Here is an 18,622-nt window from a genome sequence, read left to right as displayed (position 1 = left end):
AGAATCAGAATTGGATAAATATGGCTTTAGTCTAGGAAGACACTGGAAATACCTCAGCAAATTTATACTTGTCCAGCCTACATGGCTGCCAGGAGGAAGCTCAATGAGGTATGCAAGGGTTGCAGCAAATCCCTTTCATCCTCCTGACCAACCCTTTCCCCAGGAACAACGTTCCAGAACACGGCCTTACTGAAAGCAGAGTTCTACAGACACTAACTGGCCAGCCTGTACACGAGCCTGCTTGTTTTGATTTTCCTATTTAGATTGTCACCTTAAGTGACACAGGACAACGCCTCTGGACAGGTGCAGCCACATAGACAGTCACGATGTTTTTTAAGAACACTAGCTCTCAAGCCTGGTTTACACCAACAAGACTAGTTCCATTGTAAGCCTTAACCTCCCAAATCAAATCAATATAAACCAAGGCTTTCTCGATGGAGACCTGCTCTCCTCTCACGCACTGGCTCCTTCTGGGGAGCATCAGGACACAAAGTTCCCGTTTAGCACGCACTGTCCATCAGTTACCTGACACTCAGCCCCTGGGGCCCTGTGGTAGCTCCGGGCAGGAGGGTAGACAGTCAGCAGGTACCATGTGGCTGCTCAAAGTGGTGGCCCACACCTTGGAGGAGGTATAATCACTCCCCATATCAGGCCTGAGAAAGGGCCAATGACCCAAAGCCTGCTCCCAGGATGAAAACCCAGAAAGTGCCTGCCAGGGCCGCAATGCCTCTTTTAAGGGAGACCCTCCTCTGAAGGACCTGTGAGCAACACTTGCACAAATTGTCGTCTCTTGTTCATCTGCCAGGGACAGAGGCTTTGACAACTACCAGGTGGCGTATCTGGTTCCCCCCTGGCAAAGTACAGGGACACACACACACACACACACACACACACACGGGGCCAGGATAGCTGACTCATTCTTAAGCATGGCTGGTTTCACTTTGTGTCTGTGGTTTTGTCCCATGTGGGGAACCATGACTCATTCACTATGCCTCTAAGCATCAAGAAGTTCTGACATTATATCAAGGACCAGCACGACTCCTGCAAGTGAGTCACATCAGCATAAAACCAGTGGAAAGTTCAGAGGCTGGACGATCAAAGTGCCACATGGGCAAGCATATGCAGGTACACATCAGTAAGCGGCATATGGAACACACATGCGCAGAATACACTGGGGGAAGCCTGGGGGTTGGATACCTGGTGGGCTCTCATCGAGGTCCTGTCATTCACTAGCTGCATGTTTTTGGGGAAGTCACTTCAGTTTTCTAAGATTTAATATCCTAATCTTTGGAATGGGGACAATACTATCCATCTGCACCCACTACAGGAATTAAAAGACAATACATGAAACTGCTTTGAAAACAGTCATCATTCCTGTCTATCTCTAAATGATGGCTCTAATCTTGGTATTTGCCCTTGAACTTTGACCTCGTTCCCTGATTACATCAAATCTTGGCCTAATGGTGACCCCATGTAAAGTAGCTCAGAAACATTTCCAATCAGCACCCAGGACCATTTTCATGACTGGGCTCTGGATGTAACAGTGACCAGGCTGCAGGATGATTACAAGCCAGATGGGTAAGCTGGCGTCCCAATGCCTGTCCCCATTTGCTGCAGCCAAGAGGGTGAAGGCCTGGGGAGGCAGCTCTGGACTGACTGGTGAGGGTGATTGGGCAGTACAGGAAGGGGCAGAGCTTCCTCCTGCCCACATATTCCAAGGATAGAAACGTTGCCTGCAGGGATTAAATGGCTCTCCTTCTAAAGTGCTCTTAAAATGTGACCATTCCTTGGAGAGTATTTTCTCAAGCTGTTGAATGCCACGGTACGATTACGATCAGTGTCTTCACTGATGGAAGGTGCCAGGGATGCAACAGAGCAGCACAGCACGGGGAGAGCGGGTGCTGACAGGAGGTGCTGACCATCACCCCTCCCCTGTGGACAGCCTGTGCTGAAGGAGGCACCAGGGCGTATTTACCTGTAGGGGCGGGACAGAGAACTAACAGGAAGTGCTCTCAGGACTGGCAGGCCCAACCCTGTGCCCCTGAGAGGTACGTGCACATCCCTTAAGCAACAGGGCCAGGTGACCCACATGCTGTACCATGCAAGTCCCCTATGGCCTCTCATAAACGCATCTTGATGGGGTCTGCTCCCTACCTGGGGATAAGCCTGAGGCCATTACAGAAGGAAGATCCACTCCGCAATCTCCGCAACAGCCCTGCTTTAGTTGTATTGTAACAATCGTTCTCAGGTGTTGGCTACCCAGCAGGCTATGCTCACTGCAAGGCCAGGAGGGAACAGTGTTGCTCTGCCAATTTCTAGGTGGGGCAAGTGGGTGTAGAAAGTGGGTCCCCAGCCAGCAAGCCGCAGAGCTGGGTGGGTCCAGGCCAGGGAGTCTTGACTCCTAGGGTATGAATCTTACCCCTCGAACATTTGACCTGTTTTAGCTGCTTGCTGAGTATTTTTTTTAACTAAAATATAATATACATACAAACTGTTTAATTTTTTAAAAGGTATTCTGATGCCAGAAAATAAAACAAAGCCATACTGTCACAGCCTCTGGACTAGAGGATTTCTCAGGTTTCTGTCTTTCTGCTTTGAAAGTCTGTGGTTTTATGAATGGTGGCCTGTTTGCAGACCCCACCCAGTGGGTGGGCCACAGACCCCGGGCGTCAGCCTTACTCAGGGCAGTGAGCTCAAACACACACCAAGCACTGGCCACAGCACACCAGAGAAGTCCCCACATTTATAAAACCACCACATCCAAGTGCACATAGCAGCTGCAATTTAATTCCTCTCTGACAAGTTCAAAGTATTCGTGAAAAATGCTATGCCCTTTGATCCCAACTTGCATCTCATTCCATCCCTTGGAAGAAAACTCAAGGCAGCGTCTCTGCGTTCACGTCTCTGAAGTGTGTGTTTGTGACAGACTTTTTAGAGAAATCAAATTCTATTTTGAATACATTAGCATGTTTCATTAAGAGAAATTCACAAGAGAATCCTTCGGAAAAGGGAAAATCTATAAAAAGATTATTCCTACCTCTATTTATCCTGTTTATATTCTCAATCCTTGTACACTAGGTTTACTCAGAATAAAATATATCCATGTACCATGTGGGAGAAATAAAATGACAATTTATACTTGGGAGTAGATGTGTCATTATGTATAAAAAAATAATTTAAGTTATTAGATAATTAATTAAAAACATGCCAAAGACATACTATTCCACCAGGTTCATCCTTCTTTCTGGTTCTTTTTTTCATTCATTAATCTCTAGATAGCATAAGTTGTAACACTTAAAGTTCTGACTTTTGTCCTAAAAGTTGCACATTTAGAACTAGAAACTGACAATGTCACAGTGCAGCCCCTCGTTGATGAGCCCCAAGGAGCAATGGTGATTCTACAGCCATGCCACCTAGACTGCTTGTCCTAAGCATTGTCACATGACCGTGTGTGCTTCCAAGGAGCCCGATGTCCTAGGACTTGGAGCTGCACCTTCTCTAGCTCAGCCAAGCTTCCTGACCCACAGTGGCCCACCAGGATGGCCAGGACAGGGGGAGGAGCTCACTCTACAGGCCACCAGTCCTGGGTTCAAGCTCTGCTCACAGTCCGGGGAGCTAGAAACAAGTCTTAGAGCCCATGCTTCCATCTGTAAAATGGACTATCCACACCCACCTCCAAAGGGCTGTGGGAATGAGGGGAGGTTACACAGACGGAGCCCTAACATAGGCTGAGCCTCACAGAAGCCGGCCCAGCCCAGGCAGAGCATTAACCGGACCACAGACGTGACTTTTCCATCCACTCACCAATCATGTGGTGGGGCCTCCTGTGCATGAAGCACATGGCAGACATTCTTTAGTGGAGGCATCCTTCATGTGAGTGACGGTCCTTCACAAGGAAATCCCTCCTGACAGGGACACTCAGCCAGAGACCAGCTGACCACACAAGGGGCTTATAATGGCTAAACTACTGTGCAGTTTTCAGAGCAGTGCCACCAATGCCATCAATCTCCTGAGACCTATGTGAGCAGCACTGTAAATGCTGACAGTTCCAGCGTTACCTAGGAGCTACATCCCTCAGCTCACGAGCCGGATGACATGTACGACAGTGCTGGCTGGTATGTGTGTAAAACGCGTACCCTGGCAAGTGTCCAAGTGTATATTACAGTTCTGGGCATACAGTCAGTGCTCAATAATGCTAGCTACATTGTTAGTAACTAGTATAATTACCATGAGCTCATACCTGAAGCGAACATGTATACTTACAAAATTGTCACTTAAGTTACACTGTTAATCATTTAATAAAAATTAAAAGCTCAATAAAAATGTCCTATCTGCCCAGCTTTACCTACATAAAAATTCACTGAGAAACATAAGACTGAAAGCAAAAGAAAACAGTTGAGAGGCATAACTCCCTGCAAACTTACTATGCAGTGAAATGCAATTACGCGCCCCTCATACACTCAGCTTAGTTTCTTTAAGTACCAACATACATATAGGCTGTGCTGTGTATCTGGGAGACCACCTTAACCTTTGGGGTCAAGATATTTTGGGCTCAAAAATGATAAAGTTATGTCCTTTCTAAAAATGATTGTTTCTTAAAATAAATGGATAATAAAAGCCAACTGCCCACAGTAGCTTAGAAAGCAATTAGTTCTGCTTCTGGCTGAGAAATTGACAAAAAAGACTAGATACCTACATCAGCACAAGGTTATTTTATGGGTCTATAATGTTGGTATTTCATTAAAAAAATTTGCTCCGGGACTCCCTGGCCCAGGCAAGTGACGCAGAGCCAGGCACCCAGACGTACCTCTGTCCTGGCATGAAGCCCACAGCCGTCTAAAGCCCGAGTTCGCCTGCTGGGGGGACCCGGGGCCTGAGAACGCTGCTTCTAGGGACATATACCAATTCCTCTCAAGTCTGAGAGCACAGACCACTGCACATCTGTCACCAGTCTGCTCTGTCCCCATGTCCCTTCCTCTAATAAAGGATCTCCGAACGCTGGGCCACATACAACAGGCAGGTCACAGAGAAAGGATGCACTAGCTAGGCCCTCGCCTGGCCTTCGGGAGCCCTATCTGGAGGTGTCTCCGGCTCCCGCACAGCCCCGAGACAGGCGGGACACTGTGCTGAACCCCACATCAGTGACAAGAAATGAGTGACCAACGGGTCACCTCTCTGAGGACATGGCGGCAGAGCCAGGGTGGGAACCCAGACCCGCCGCCTCTCAGTCCACGGGCTCTTTCTACTACAGCACGTGGGTGTGACGTGAAACTCCATGGGAAAAGGTCCCCTGCGCAACACAAGTAATTAAGAAAGCAGGAAATAATAGTAAATAAATAAAAACAACAGTTCCTACAGAGGTTCAAGTGAAAGCAATAATAAATTCATTTTATACCTATTAAATAACTGGAAGTTAAAAAAGAGTCCACTGATTTATTAGAGGCTTTGGGAAAACGGGCACTTCTTAACTGCTGGGGGGGCAATTAGGCAATGAAGCAGCAGACTGTTCCTAGCCATGAGATCAGTCTTCCAAACCTAAGACTGTATCCCCCGGAAGCCAGGTTTAAACAAAGGAGACAATGGGAAAAGCTGTTGATAATGCCTTTAATTGATAATAGTGGGAACCTGGGCTTCCTTTCCCAGTCCCCATCCCCTGCAGTAACTGCGGCATTCCGCTCCTTTATAGCGAGTGCTGCATGCTCTGCGTCTGTGCCCCACGTGCCCGCTCCCATCATACCTGCTTCATGTAGGCATAGCACATGGTCTCCGCAACACGCTTCCCTTCATCATAACAGGCTCGGGGGCCTATTGGGTTCACGTGGCCCCAGTAATCCTCACTTTGAGGGTGGACTTCAGGATCTACGAGGGGGAGAAGAAGGAGACCACGTTTTCCTTTTTCCTTGGTTTGAAGTTCACATGAATGATGAACACTGAGTATTTATAATGCAAATGAGAGCTGTGGAAAGACCAAGATGAACTTCACTAATGCAGAGATCCACGTCACAAAGGAAACTGCAGTGTTTCACAGGCCGTTCTCTAAGTTCCAATGGGACGTGGTGTTCTTATCTCCCCTTTTAAGCAACCCAGTATTTTACAGGAAACAAAAATTAAAAGATCAAAGGCTCTCAATTTTAAGTCTCCCCTCTTTCCCTTAAACTGTTCTTTACTTTTAGATTATTATTCAAGCTGAAATTAAATATAATCTATGTGAAGAGATATATGGTTCAACTTTATAGTTATAAAATATATAATTAAGGCAAAGCATGACATCATGGATAACATTTTAAGGGCACCTCTGTGGAAAATGACTGTCACACATGTCATCACCAGAAGAAACCTGAGGACCTAAAAGAGACACCCAGGAGCCTGGCCTAGTGTTGGTGGGAGGACGGAGCATGCCGGGCAAGTGGCTGCTTGTTCCGTTAGCACACGTTTTCTATTTCTCAATTCCTGTTCTTCGAAGTGTAATTCCATCACACTTTAAGATGGACCAGGGGAATGGGAAAGAGTAACAAATCCTTTAACACGAATATATTTTTGGAATGTGAATTAATACGTAATTTATCTGGTACACCAGGAATTTTATACAAGTAGGGTATCAGATGTGTAAATCTTTGTACAGAAATCTCGACAAGGAATCTATGTTATAAATTCATTTTTTGCATCCCTTGTAGCAGAAGTTTGACTTTGGCTTATGGGTACAATTGGACCTGTGCAGGGAGGGGACACGAACACACAGGAGACTAGCACCTCCTCCAGAGCACAGCACAAGCACAGCAGACTCAGACCTCTCTGTGTGCTGCTGAGCTTTAAAATTTTTCTAAGGGCACATTTTTACTGCACAGTAAGGAAAAATATCTAAGGCAAATATTCTTTGAGAGAAGAAAACCAATGACTCAAATTCACATAGATGGGACAGATGATTGACATCAGACCTTTCCTGGGGACTTCTGACAAGAGCTGGGCAAGCCAGACTCCAAAGAAGACGGTCACTCATTTGGCCAATGACAGAACGAGAAGGCTGGACACACCCATCTGCCCCTCGACTGGCACCGTCTGGTCTAAAATGCCCAGGATGACTAAGGTTCAGGACGCAGCTTGAAAAAAGTTCCCTCACAAAAATCACTTTGGAAAAAATAAAAAGTGAAAAGAATCACTTTGCTATTGCAATGTCAAGGGCCAGAGTCAAAACTGATTTTTAATCATTCGCCACTTTTCAGACCAAGCATGTGTTCCACACAAAGCCAGTCGCTATGAGACACCCAAGCAGGGCACAGGGCGGGGGGTGTCCCCAGGAGTCAGGCCCTCAGATTATTTAAGACCCTGAAGAACACAAGCTCCTGTCAAATGCACAGATGATAAATGAGATGGGAGGAAAGAGGGCAGCTGTGGAAGGGAGGCCACTGTGCTCTCCTGGACAGAACACGAGCACCTTTATAGTTGAGGCATTTAAAGATTCAGCCCTTTGGACTGTAATGACATCCCACCTTTTGTGACACATGAAGCCCACTGGAGGAAGCAAAGTGGAATCACCCAAAGCCAAAGGGGCACTTGCCAAGTTCCTGTACGGTCCTAATAAGGATAGAAGAGCACGGGGAGAATGCGTGAGTCCACTCAACCACCTACTCCTGAAGCAGCAGGGCGAAGGGGGAAGGTGGATACTTCCCCTTTAACCTCCTAGGAAGTGGGCAACGCTCCGTCTTTTTGTAGGGGTGATAAAGAACATTAACTGCATGCAGTGGAATTTCTGTTTCTATGATTTTTTTTCATTTGGTTTCCTAACTTTAAAAAACAACAACCCAAAATGCAACTCTTCCCTTCGGCCCTTCCAGGTCCATTTCTCCCGTCCTTGACAATACTGGGAAGGAGATAAACTCCTTCATGGCAGAGTCTGGCTTCTGCTGCATCCACTCAGCAGGGCTTCAAAACCCTGCACCTAGTTGGTTTGAGGCTGAATGGAAATCCACGTGAACTGAAAATGTCACCCTCACGCCGCCCCTGGCACTCGCTTCCGTTACGGGCCTGGGGAGGGTGGTAGAGCTGCAGGTTGGCAGAACATGCCCTTGAAACATCTGGCACAGTCCAGTTAAGATTCTTCCAGAAACCATTACGCAGCACTGAGGCACCAGCAGAAGGCTTTTCACCAAGCAAGCTTCAAAGGCCAGTCCCTGAGTTCTTGGTGGGTCAGGCTCACAGCACACATTGCTTACACTAAAGAATAACACGCACCAGCTAAACTGGAAAAAACCCCTAATGCATCTGATCTCCAGGGTCCTTTCAGAGCAGAATGGCAAAAAGACTTCTGTGGGATCGTGAATGGCAGGCCCTTATGGGCAAGGTGACGGGATACAGTCCTCTGAGGGTTGTTGCTTCAGCAGGAAAAAACCAGGCTCGCCCCACTCCACGGAGGGAGCCTCGGGACCACAGCCGGCTGGGCTGGGACCGGGAAGCCTCTTGGTTGTCCTGCACCGAAACGGAAGAGCAGGCTGGGCCTGCTCAGAAATGGAATCCTGGACTCAGTGTCGATTCCTCCTAAACCTAAGACAGGATGCAAATGGTCCAGGGGGCCGGGGTGAGCATCCCCCGTGGAAGCCCCCCCACTCACCTCCGTACACCTCTGAGGTGGAGGCCAGGAGCAGACGAGCGCCAACTCGCTTTGCCAGTCCTACAGGAGGCAGAGACATGATAAGAGAAACGGTCAGCTTCAGAGAAACAAAGAAAACACATGTGCACATGCATATTTTGGGGGCCAACTTAAGCATGCTTGGTGATAATGGTATCTGATTATCCATGCATTTACAATTATCCACTCTTATTGCACTTCTTACTTAAATAAAAACAAAATAACAAGAAAAATAGTAAGAAAAACACAAATGGACCCTCAGAAGCACAGTAATTAGTTGGATACTTATGATTGTATGCAGGGCCAAATGCCGAATCTGTTGGTTTGATAAGGTGATTTGAGGAGTTTCCCCAAGATTCCTTTGCCCCAACATATCACCCAGCATTTTTTCAGGTAGCTTCACCCTGGTTGGCAGAAGGCAAGGCCCTTTGCACCTTAATTCCCACTTTCTCCTCCAAAATGTTCCACCTGCCGCTTCCTCAGCGTGCTTGCTCCGTAGCACCTTCCAACTGTGCCCAACCCAGTCCCGTCTGGGCACTTCCACCCTGCCCTCCTGCCTCCTTCCAGGGTGAGCTTAAACAGTCCTTTCTCCAAGGCCACTTGCCACATTTCTCTGTCTGTCCTGCTCTGAACCGTTTCCTACATTTAACCTTCTCGTGCAGAATGTACAACATCATGACTGTGGTGGCCACGTGAGTGTGGAACGTCCTCCTCCAAACCATTGCAGGGTCCTGATGTACAGAGGCTCTGGGAATCCCTGCACAAAATAACCCCACAACCCTTCACTTAACCCAGAACCTCCCAAACATACTCCACCTGGGAGCCTCGGTGCCCAGACACAGACTCCGAGGGCGACACAGCCACAGCAGCTGCACAGCACAGGGGCCCGAAGAGGGAGAGGGGAGGCGTGCACACACCACCTTCTGTGTGGCCTCTGGGGGAGGTCGGGCCACACAGAAGGGTTCTGGCATGAGGTGACCCGCGATATGAGTGTAGAAGCACCTAGAGAGCCATGGAGACGCACATCAAGAACGAGAGAAGAGAGCAGCTGACAGGTAAAGCCCTGGAGATGACGTGCCGAGGACGACAATGACAGAGGGATGCAGGCTGACACGGGATTTAGAGGCTCCCACACCACAGGCTCGGATTCCCACTCCACGTCACTCAGAGACAATGGCTGCCCCTTCAAAATGAATAATCCCAAGGTCTTTTCTCCATTACAGCTTTAATTTGAGGTAATAGTGGATTCAAATGCAGCTGAAAGAAGTAACACAGACAGATCCCATGTACCCTTCACCCAGTTTCCCCCCACGGCAAAAACCTGCAAAACTACAGTTCAGTTCACAACCAGGACATTACGACGGATGCGCGCAGGTCACAGAACAGTTCCTTAAGCAGGGAGCAAACCCGGGCGCACACCGGTGCTGTGGGAGTGCCCAGGTGTTTGTGCAGACACTGGACACATATGTCTCCCCACGAAGAGCCAAGCACAGGACCAGGGAGTGGGGTGGGGTGGGGTCGGTGAAGCCACAGAGAGGAAGGGCCCTACCAGGAAGGAGCCAGGTAACCTTCAGTGCATCTTGTCTCAAGTGCAAAACGGCTAACGTCAGTTCCTCTCAGCGCGGAATGCAAAGTCCCCTTTAGGTCTCTTTCTGGCCTAGCAACTGTTTCTCTTCAGCTTCCGTCCATGTACTTCCCAGAAGACCCATTGCCATTCCTTCAAGACCTCCAGGTCCAAGCTCACTCATGGTTCAAGCCCAAGGCCAAGAGTCACCTGCACCTTGAACTCTACCAGCACTTCACTGACGCCTCTTTTGGAACCTCTCCCTTCCCACACAGTATCACTGATGCTGTGCGTTTACACTGTCTCCCCTGAGATGCCAAGTTCCCTGGCAGAAAAGCCTGGGAATAACCCTTATCTCACAGTGAACAGGACAGTGTGTGTGTGCGCACGTGCTCGCCTTGGGCACAGTGACTGCAGTGCCTAAACCAGTAGAATGAATATCTTTTTAAACATCACATGCTTGGTGGCTTTTCCTCTATTGTGTCTGGTTCTGGTATGAAGGACGGGTCTGGGGAGGCAGAGAAATAGTATGAAGAAGGGGAAAGGAGCTTGCAGGGACAAGAATGGGGGGCAGCCTCCAACACACCGTATCTCAAAGCAGAAGCAGGGGGTGCTCTCCCCCACCTGGTGACCAGGGCTGGTGTCGTAACACAAGAGGACAAATGCCCTTGCTAGAACGTAAGAATGGATCATTTCCCTTCATGCAAAGCTTGAGTCCCCAAAATGTTTAGTCTAAGAGACTTGAAAACCAATCTCCAGATGCCTTTTCAGACCCTTGTTGGATGCTCTGCTCAAATCAAAATGTAGTGCTGTCTTTCCCAAATCCATTTATAGGACCTGTTTTAAATGTTCCTATAATTAAATCCATTTTTTACTTGACATTTTAAAAAGTGGTTTCTTTCTTCCACTTTGCAACGAATCAAAACCTCTAGTTTTTGAAACCTGTGCAGAGCTTAAGCATGCTCTAATTTCAAGCACGGATACACGCATAGAATCCACAGCATTTGTGAATACACATGTGTGGCCACCTTTAACGGTGCTCACTCTCGTTTTTCACCTGTATGGTGAATCCTGCAGTTCTGGCTGGAGCCAGCGTCCTACAACCCTGTAAGGACAGCTCTCATCTCACTCCTTCCAGGAGAGCTCCTGAAAGCCGCGTGTGTGAGCACAGGTGTGCCGTCCACTCCAACCCAATCTTGGAGCAGAGACACCAGCACCACCTCCTGCAGGGAAGCAGGCATGTCGCAGGTCAGATGGGAGGTGGAGGAAGGCTGGGTCATCACTCGGAAGCACAGGGGACCATCCCGGGGGGTTGACCTGAGGCAGCACAGAATGGTTATGAATGTCTCCCCCATGACAGATTCTGATGACAAAGTCACACTGAAATGGCCCAGGTGGGGTTGAGAGAGGGGTGCAAAGACCAGGATCAAACTCTCATAGCATAGTCAATTACCTGTATTGGAGTTATCTATAATATTCCCAACAACAGCTGCAAAATCAGGAAAGGGCAACTTACCCAGCATGTTTAACGTCCCGATCGTGTTCGTCTTTAGTGTCTTGATGGGGTTATACATGTAGTTGGGAGGGGAGGCTGGAGAGGCCAGGTGGTATATCTGGTCAACTAAAGGAGACAAAATGAAACGAATGTTATTTCCAAGAAAAACACTAAAAAAATTCTGAACACCTAAGATTTCAGACTGTATAATAAAGGTGCTCATGTATCTTTCACTGAATTTTTGGTTGTTATTTTAATATTCTTCATAGAGACTAATTTACATTTGCAATTAGAATAAGTTTAAACAAAACGGGAAAGTTTAATTATCCGAACAAAACCACGTGCTGGGCCAGTTATTTGGGCCGGTCTCCTCTGATTACGGTCCATCTGATTACTGAGTTGATTGTTTTCAGAGAAACTCTGTCCCAGATAAAGCATTCAAATAAGAAGGAAGACTGATTGTTTCAGACACAGAATTAAGCATGAAGATCTAAAGGAAACAATGTTTCTAATTTGTAAAACAAATCTGGCATAAAAACAAAGGCACAAAAGTATGGCAGAAAACAGTCTTTCACTTTGTTTTTAAGTCTCTTGTACACATAAAACCAGACCCTGACAGGACAGAGCGGGTGGTTTTTAAAGTCCTGACTGGCAAAAACAGTTGGGATTCCAGAAACACAGCCCCTGGTGCACCGCATTCACTTTAACATCCCCACCCACGACCCTTACTGGCCAGGGTCAGGTAACACTTGCCACGTAGCAGAGAGGCCCTCGGGAACATTCCCTGGGAAAGGGCAGTGGTGACCAAGCATGTAGGAGGAAAGCCATCCTCCAGGCAGTCTGTGCCGTGCCATGCCACTCACCGCATCCCACTTTAGCTACAGTTGGAAGGACACACAACCACCTTCACAGGAGAGCCGAGGAACCGGGTACCTGAGATGCTGCTGCCACAGCAATCCCCCCTTGTTTATCTCCGGCTCCATGCAAGGGCACCTGCAGGGACCCCTCCACAACCTGCCCCTCCTGCCTTGCCCTGGCCTCCCACATGCTTCCCAACAAGGCACCAGGGCTCTGCTGAGGCAACAGCACATTAGGTTTCACAGATGACAGGCAAAACAGGCCGACTCACAGATACAGTGCCCATCATGAATTCTCCAATAGAGCTTTCTAAGGAAACAGCCCCACCAAAAAATGCCCAAGCTCCCCACCCACACCGATGCAACACCTGTCCTCCTGAAAATCTCCTGTCATCTCCAGGAAGGCGTGGGCATCACTGTAGTGCCTTCCAAGATCTGGGGCTGTTTCCTGACATGCTCACCATCAGGAGTAAGGGTCACATGACACGTTCTCATCCACAGTCAAGTGGCTCCACATGAGAGCATGGTATTGTAGGCTGTGAGCCTGGTCTCCACTTAATTTGCCCTAATCATCAGCCTTTCGAGCCTGAGGGTGTCTGGGGGACTGCCACCAAGACCAGGGGGAGGGGGCCTGGATGGTTTCCAGAGATGTTATCTGTGGAAAGGGATTCTAGGTATGGCACAGGTTCATAGACTAACCCAGCAACTGTATTTTTCTGACACCAGTACCGTATGTTGAGGGAGGTAAGAACATGTGAGAGACTACACATCCCATCTTCTGGGTATCTGTGAGGCTTTGCTTCCCAAGACCTTTCCAGCAAGCTTCTGAGGTGTTTTTTTTTAAAAAAAGGTCTTCCTATTTCAAAAAATAACACTCAGGCCATGCCATCCCTATCAAAATCCCAACAGCATTTTTTTTTTTTTTTTTCAGAAACAGAAAAAAAAAATCATCTTAAATTTCATATGGAATCTCAAGAACCCTGAATAGCCAAAACAATTTTGAAAAAGAATGAAGTTGGAGGACTCACAAAGCAACAGTAATCAAAAGGGTGCGGTGCTGGTATAAGGACAAACATACAGACCGATGGAACGGAACAGAGAGCCCAGAAATAAATCCTTGTGTTTATGTGGTTAAACGGCCTTGAACAGGGGCACCAAGTCACTCAATGCAGAAAGGACAGTCTTTTTAACAAATGGCACTGGGAAAACTGGGTATCTACGTGCAAAAGAATAAAGTTGGACCCTTATCCCACACCCTATGCAAAAATTAACTCAAAATGGATTAAAGACCAAATGTAAGACCTCAAACAATAAAACTCCTAGAAGAAACACAGGAGAAAGCTGACGTTGACACTGGATTTGGCAAAGATTTCTTGGACAGGACACCAAAAACAAAGACAACAAAAATATGAAAAAAATGGGACTACATCAAACTGAAAAACTTCATGCCATTATCAAAGACGCAATCAACTGAGTAAAAGGCAACCTGCAGAATGGGAGAAAATATTTGAAAATAATATGGAAAGATTCTCAATGTCACTAATCATCAGAGAAATGAAAATCCAAATCACAAGGAAGTATCAGCTCTTCCATTACGATGACTACTATTAAAAAAAATATAATGGAAAATAAGTGTTGACAAGGATATAGGGAAATTAGAACCCTTGTGCACTGTTGGTAGGAATGCAAAATAATGCAGCCACTGTGGAAAACAGTACCACAGCGCCTCAAAATATTAAAAATAGAATTAATGGATCATGACCAGGAATTCCACTTCTGGGTACAGAACAAAGAAAACTAAAAGCAGAGTCATAAAGAGACATTTGCACACCCACGTTCACAGCAGCATTACTGACAATAGCCAAGAAGTAGAAGCACCCAACTGTCCATTGAGAGGTGAATGGATAAACAACATGGGGCCCATACATACAGTGGAACATCATTCAGCCTTCAAAAGGAAGAAAGCCCTGTCACATGCTACAACATGGATGGACTTTAAGGACCTTACTCTAAGTGAAATAAGGCTTTCACAAAAAGACGAATACTGTAGGAATCCACTCATATGAGGTCCTGAGTGTAGTCACATTCGTAGAGAGGAAGTAAGATGGTAGATGGGACTAAGGGTGGGAGCGGAGTTAGTGTTCAATGGGTAGATGGTTTCAGTTTTGCAAGATGAAAATGTTGTGGAGATCTGTTTTAAAACATATGTGAATATATGTACCACTACTGAACTGTATGTACACTGAAAACATGGCTAAGATGGTAAAAAACAAAGACATTTATAAGCAGTAAAAGTAAATGAAAAAAAGATTAGTGGAGAGAAGTAAAACCTTTACCAAAGCTGAAGTCAAAATGAATGCCTTCAGTTTATATATTTGTTCTCCTTCCTTTCTCAACTCTGAAGACATAAGAGATCAAAATTAGGCTCCTGAGCCACTGCAGATCATTCAAGATTCTCTATCAATCCTGGCTCTACATCAGTTACCCTGTGAAGCAGACATTCCAAGGGGGCAGACTCTGGACTTTTATATATACACATATATAACATATACATACACATGTATGTTATATGTATGCATGCATATGCACTTGCAAGGTATGACAATTAAGTTCGCGAACTCATCCTAGAAAAAGTGCTACATACCTCATTGCTGAATATCACTATGGTCACCTTCAAAGCACTCCCCTTGGGAAGCTCTGCACTGATGCCAGTGCCTAGTCCACCTTTCAAAGCAATTTTGGAACTCTTTCTGAAATGGCCATCAGAGCTGTCATCGTATTAACCTTGATGTCCTGAATGTCATAAAAATGTCTTCCTTTCAATATTTCCTTTATCTTCAGGTAAAGAAAAGTCATTGGGGGCCAGAACAGGTGAATAGGGAGGGTGTTCCAATACAGTTATTTGCTTACTGGCTAAAAACTCCCTCACAGACAGTGCCGTGTGAGCTGGTGCATTGTCGTGATGCAAGAGCCATGAGTTGTTGGTGAAAGTTTCAGGTCGTCTAATTTTTTCACGCAGCCTTTTCAGCACTTCCAAATTGTAAACTTGGGTAACTGTTTGTCCAATTTGTCCAAATTCATAATGAATAATCCCTCTGATATCAAAAAAGGTTAGCAACATCGTTTGACTCTTGATTTGGAATGACGGAACTTTTTTGTTCATGGAGAATTGGCTGACTTCCATTGTGCATTTTGACACTTTGTTTCAGGGTCGTACTGGTACACCCATGTTTCATCACCAGTGATAACACGGCCCCAGTTATAACACAATGATAAACATGGTCTTGCTTCTCCAAAAGGTGTTGGCAAACTTCAACTTTCCTTTGCTTTTGTTCATCAGTGAGCTCCTTTGGGACCATTTTTGCACACACCTATCTCATGCCAACATTTTCAGTTAAGATTTTCCTGTTTCTCTATGGATGTTTACTTGTTCTGCTATGCTTCTCATAGTCTGCCAATGATTTTGACACAATTCGAAGAATTTTTGCAATGTTTTCATCCGTTCTGCTCATTACTGGCCGTCCTGACCTCTCTTCATCAGTGACACGCCCTCTCCCCTCAGAAAAACGTTTATTTAATCCATTTGTACCCTGTCGTTTCCTTCACGGCATTATCCCCATAAACTTTGACTAACATGTTCCTGATTTTGTTTCTACTCTTGCCAAGTTTAACAAGAAATTTAATGTTCATTTGTTGCTCTAATTCAAGCTCAGACCTTCTCGCGGCGGCACACAAAAACACGGAACAATAATGAACGCTACTCAGCAAGACACCACCACTCATTGATATGAACACAGCTGTGAGACACTGATATACCAAGGTTATGAAACCTTACCGAGCTGCTGTACAGTGCTGCCAAGGTAAGTGCACAGTGGCAAGTTCGTGAACTTAATTGTCAGACCTCGTGTGTGTGTGTGTGTGTGTGCAGGCGTGCGCGTGCGGAAACCCCTGTGACTGTTCTCTAACTCCTACCAGCTTTCCTGAGGTGATAAACAGGTAAAAATAAAAAGCAAGCAAAGATTCTATTATGCAAATTGCAAGTTAACAAGACAGCTCTCACAAAATCCCGCCACGCTTAGGCTGTTTTACCTTTTCCAGCTTACAGATATGACAGTAAGAGCCAGATCAGTTCCTGCACACATGCTTGTAACCTCCAGAGCTGCAGGTTCCATGAGCAGACCATCAACTCCATCCACAGGCACCGCGTTTCCTTTGAGAACACCTCATCACACCCCACAGCTGCTCTCGAGCAGGTCTGTGCTAGATGGAAACGCAGTAAATCTGGACAGACCCTCAGAGCTGAGTGTACACCCGACAGCACACTCAGGCACACCTGAACTTGAGCTTCCCAAACCGCTGCAGTCTGCTCACACAGATGGGGCCACCAAGCACTGGGAAATCAAGGTATATGGGTTGTGATCTTACTCAGCACTATTTTTACTCTAGAGGTGACAGCATTGCAGCCAAAGAAGAGCTGCATCAAACACTAAGGGAAAAAAGGGTGTCTGAGAGTCGGAATTCCCTGACCTCAAAGGCAGACAGGAACTGTCTCCTGCAAGTCTCAATCCAGCCGTCACTGTCAGAAGGTCACTCTCGCTGCTGGCTGCCTGTGTGCCAGTTAACAATGACTTCAGGCTGGCTTGTTAAGTGCTTCGCACAAATCTTCTTCACTAGGTGATAAGCTCACTGAGCAGAAGGAGCAAGGCTTTTCCTTCCGTGTGACCTCCACCCAGCTCTGCTCTCTGCAGGAAGGGCAGCCCCTCCATTGCCTAGGAGCACATATAAATGCAGGTTCCTGGGCAGACCTAATGCATCAGAATGTGTAGGTGGGCCAGACTGGAAATCAGCAGTTGAAAACAGTTACCCCTATACACCGTTCTTTGGCCCAGGCCAGTTTGGGAACAATGCTCAGTAACTTAGCTGAGGAAAGAGATGAGGCACAAATTGAGGCTTTTTCATCCAAAAGGCTATATCTATCTGGCTTGTTGTTTTCTCATCATTTGACAATTTAGCCCAATGGCTACTCCCCATTCACCCAGCCTGAAAAGGCTAAGTATAAAACGATTTCATTATGTTTATTTAAATGGTGACAGAGATGCATCCTATTTAAGAACCTGAAAACATGAAAATCAATGCTTGCAACAGTCCTTCTTTCCTGTAAGAATGTGTTCTGCCTCTAACACTGCCAGTAATTCCAGTTCCTGTCCTAAAAAGGACATGGAACCAAAGTCCGTTGACTAATTAACCTGGTAAGGAATTCTGGAAGAGGAGAGCAGGGGAGAAACTTCAGAACAAGCATAAATAATAATAAGCAATGAGAGGTGCTACAAAAATACTAAGTAATATTAGTAACAGCAGCAAAGTTAATCCTCACAGCCCAGAGAAAAAAGCCCTCAAAACATGTCAACTGCATAGTTCAAAGAATACCAAAAATGAGCATGGTATTCAAAACTCTCAGTCGGGTGGAGAGAGGAAGAAAAAAGGAGAAAGGCAGGCTCCTTCAGTTGCTGGATATGTGCCTCTAGATGTTGACGGCCAAATGACCCTCCTGTGACCCTGATACATTTACGAGGGCCATGTGCTGTAATCGCAGCTAGAAAGTAGGGGCCTTAAGATATTCAAATTAATAACCAAGGAAGGGAACCAGAGAAACATGAAATAGTAAAGCAAACTAGTATTTTCCTTCTGCACATACTTTCCTTAAATAGGTACAAAATAGCATTCTTTCCTGGCAGAAAGCAGGCATGTTATAATGTTGGGGAAAGGATGCGACAGCTGAGGCCTGCCTGGCCCTGCAACGCATCCGAAAACCCACCTCCCCTAACCACAGGTGAATTTCCTAGAGGTTTTTATGCATCTCAGTGTGCCTGAAATCCACGTAAATGTCTCATAAATATGAAAGAATAAAAAAACTGTCGAAACTGGAACAACTCTTGAGATAATTCAAAATTATTATTCAGAGTCCATAAAGAAATCCAATATTCTCTCCTACCAGAAGGGAAATCTACATATAAACCAACTAAATGTTTATAACTCCCTTTGATTTTTTCCTACCAAAGTTCCCAGTGTAGGCTGCTTACAGG

The 18,622-nt window shown here is 46.2% G+C and overlaps 1 protein-coding gene across 2 annotated transcripts in view; it reads right to left on the bottom strand.

Annotated features, from left to right (window-relative positions):
• UXS1 (UDP-glucuronate decarboxylase 1) overlaps positions 1–18,622 on the bottom strand; it is a 100,587-nt gene that overhangs the window by 24,676 nt on the left and 57,289 nt on the right. For both annotated transcript variants that reach the window (XM_019714001.2, XM_019714002.2), the window contains exons 7-9: positions 11,704–11,808; positions 8,606–8,665; positions 5,738–5,859 (exon numbers count right to left, since the gene is read on the bottom strand). In XM_019714001.2, coding sequence (XP_019569560.1) covers positions 5,738–5,859; positions 8,606–8,665; positions 11,704–11,808 — 287 coding nt within the window. The remainder of the gene's footprint in view (positions 1–5,737; positions 5,860–8,605; positions 8,666–11,703; positions 11,809–18,622) is intronic.

Source organism: Rhinolophus sinicus, linkage group LG05, assembly GCF_036562045.2.
Source record: "Rhinolophus sinicus isolate RSC01 linkage group LG05, ASM3656204v1, whole genome shotgun sequence".
Classification (NCBI taxonomy): domain Eukaryota; kingdom Metazoa; phylum Chordata; class Mammalia; order Chiroptera; family Rhinolophidae; genus Rhinolophus; species Rhinolophus sinicus.
The sequence above is the reverse complement of the archived record's forward strand: the minus strand, read 5'-3'. Positions and strand labels throughout refer to the sequence as shown.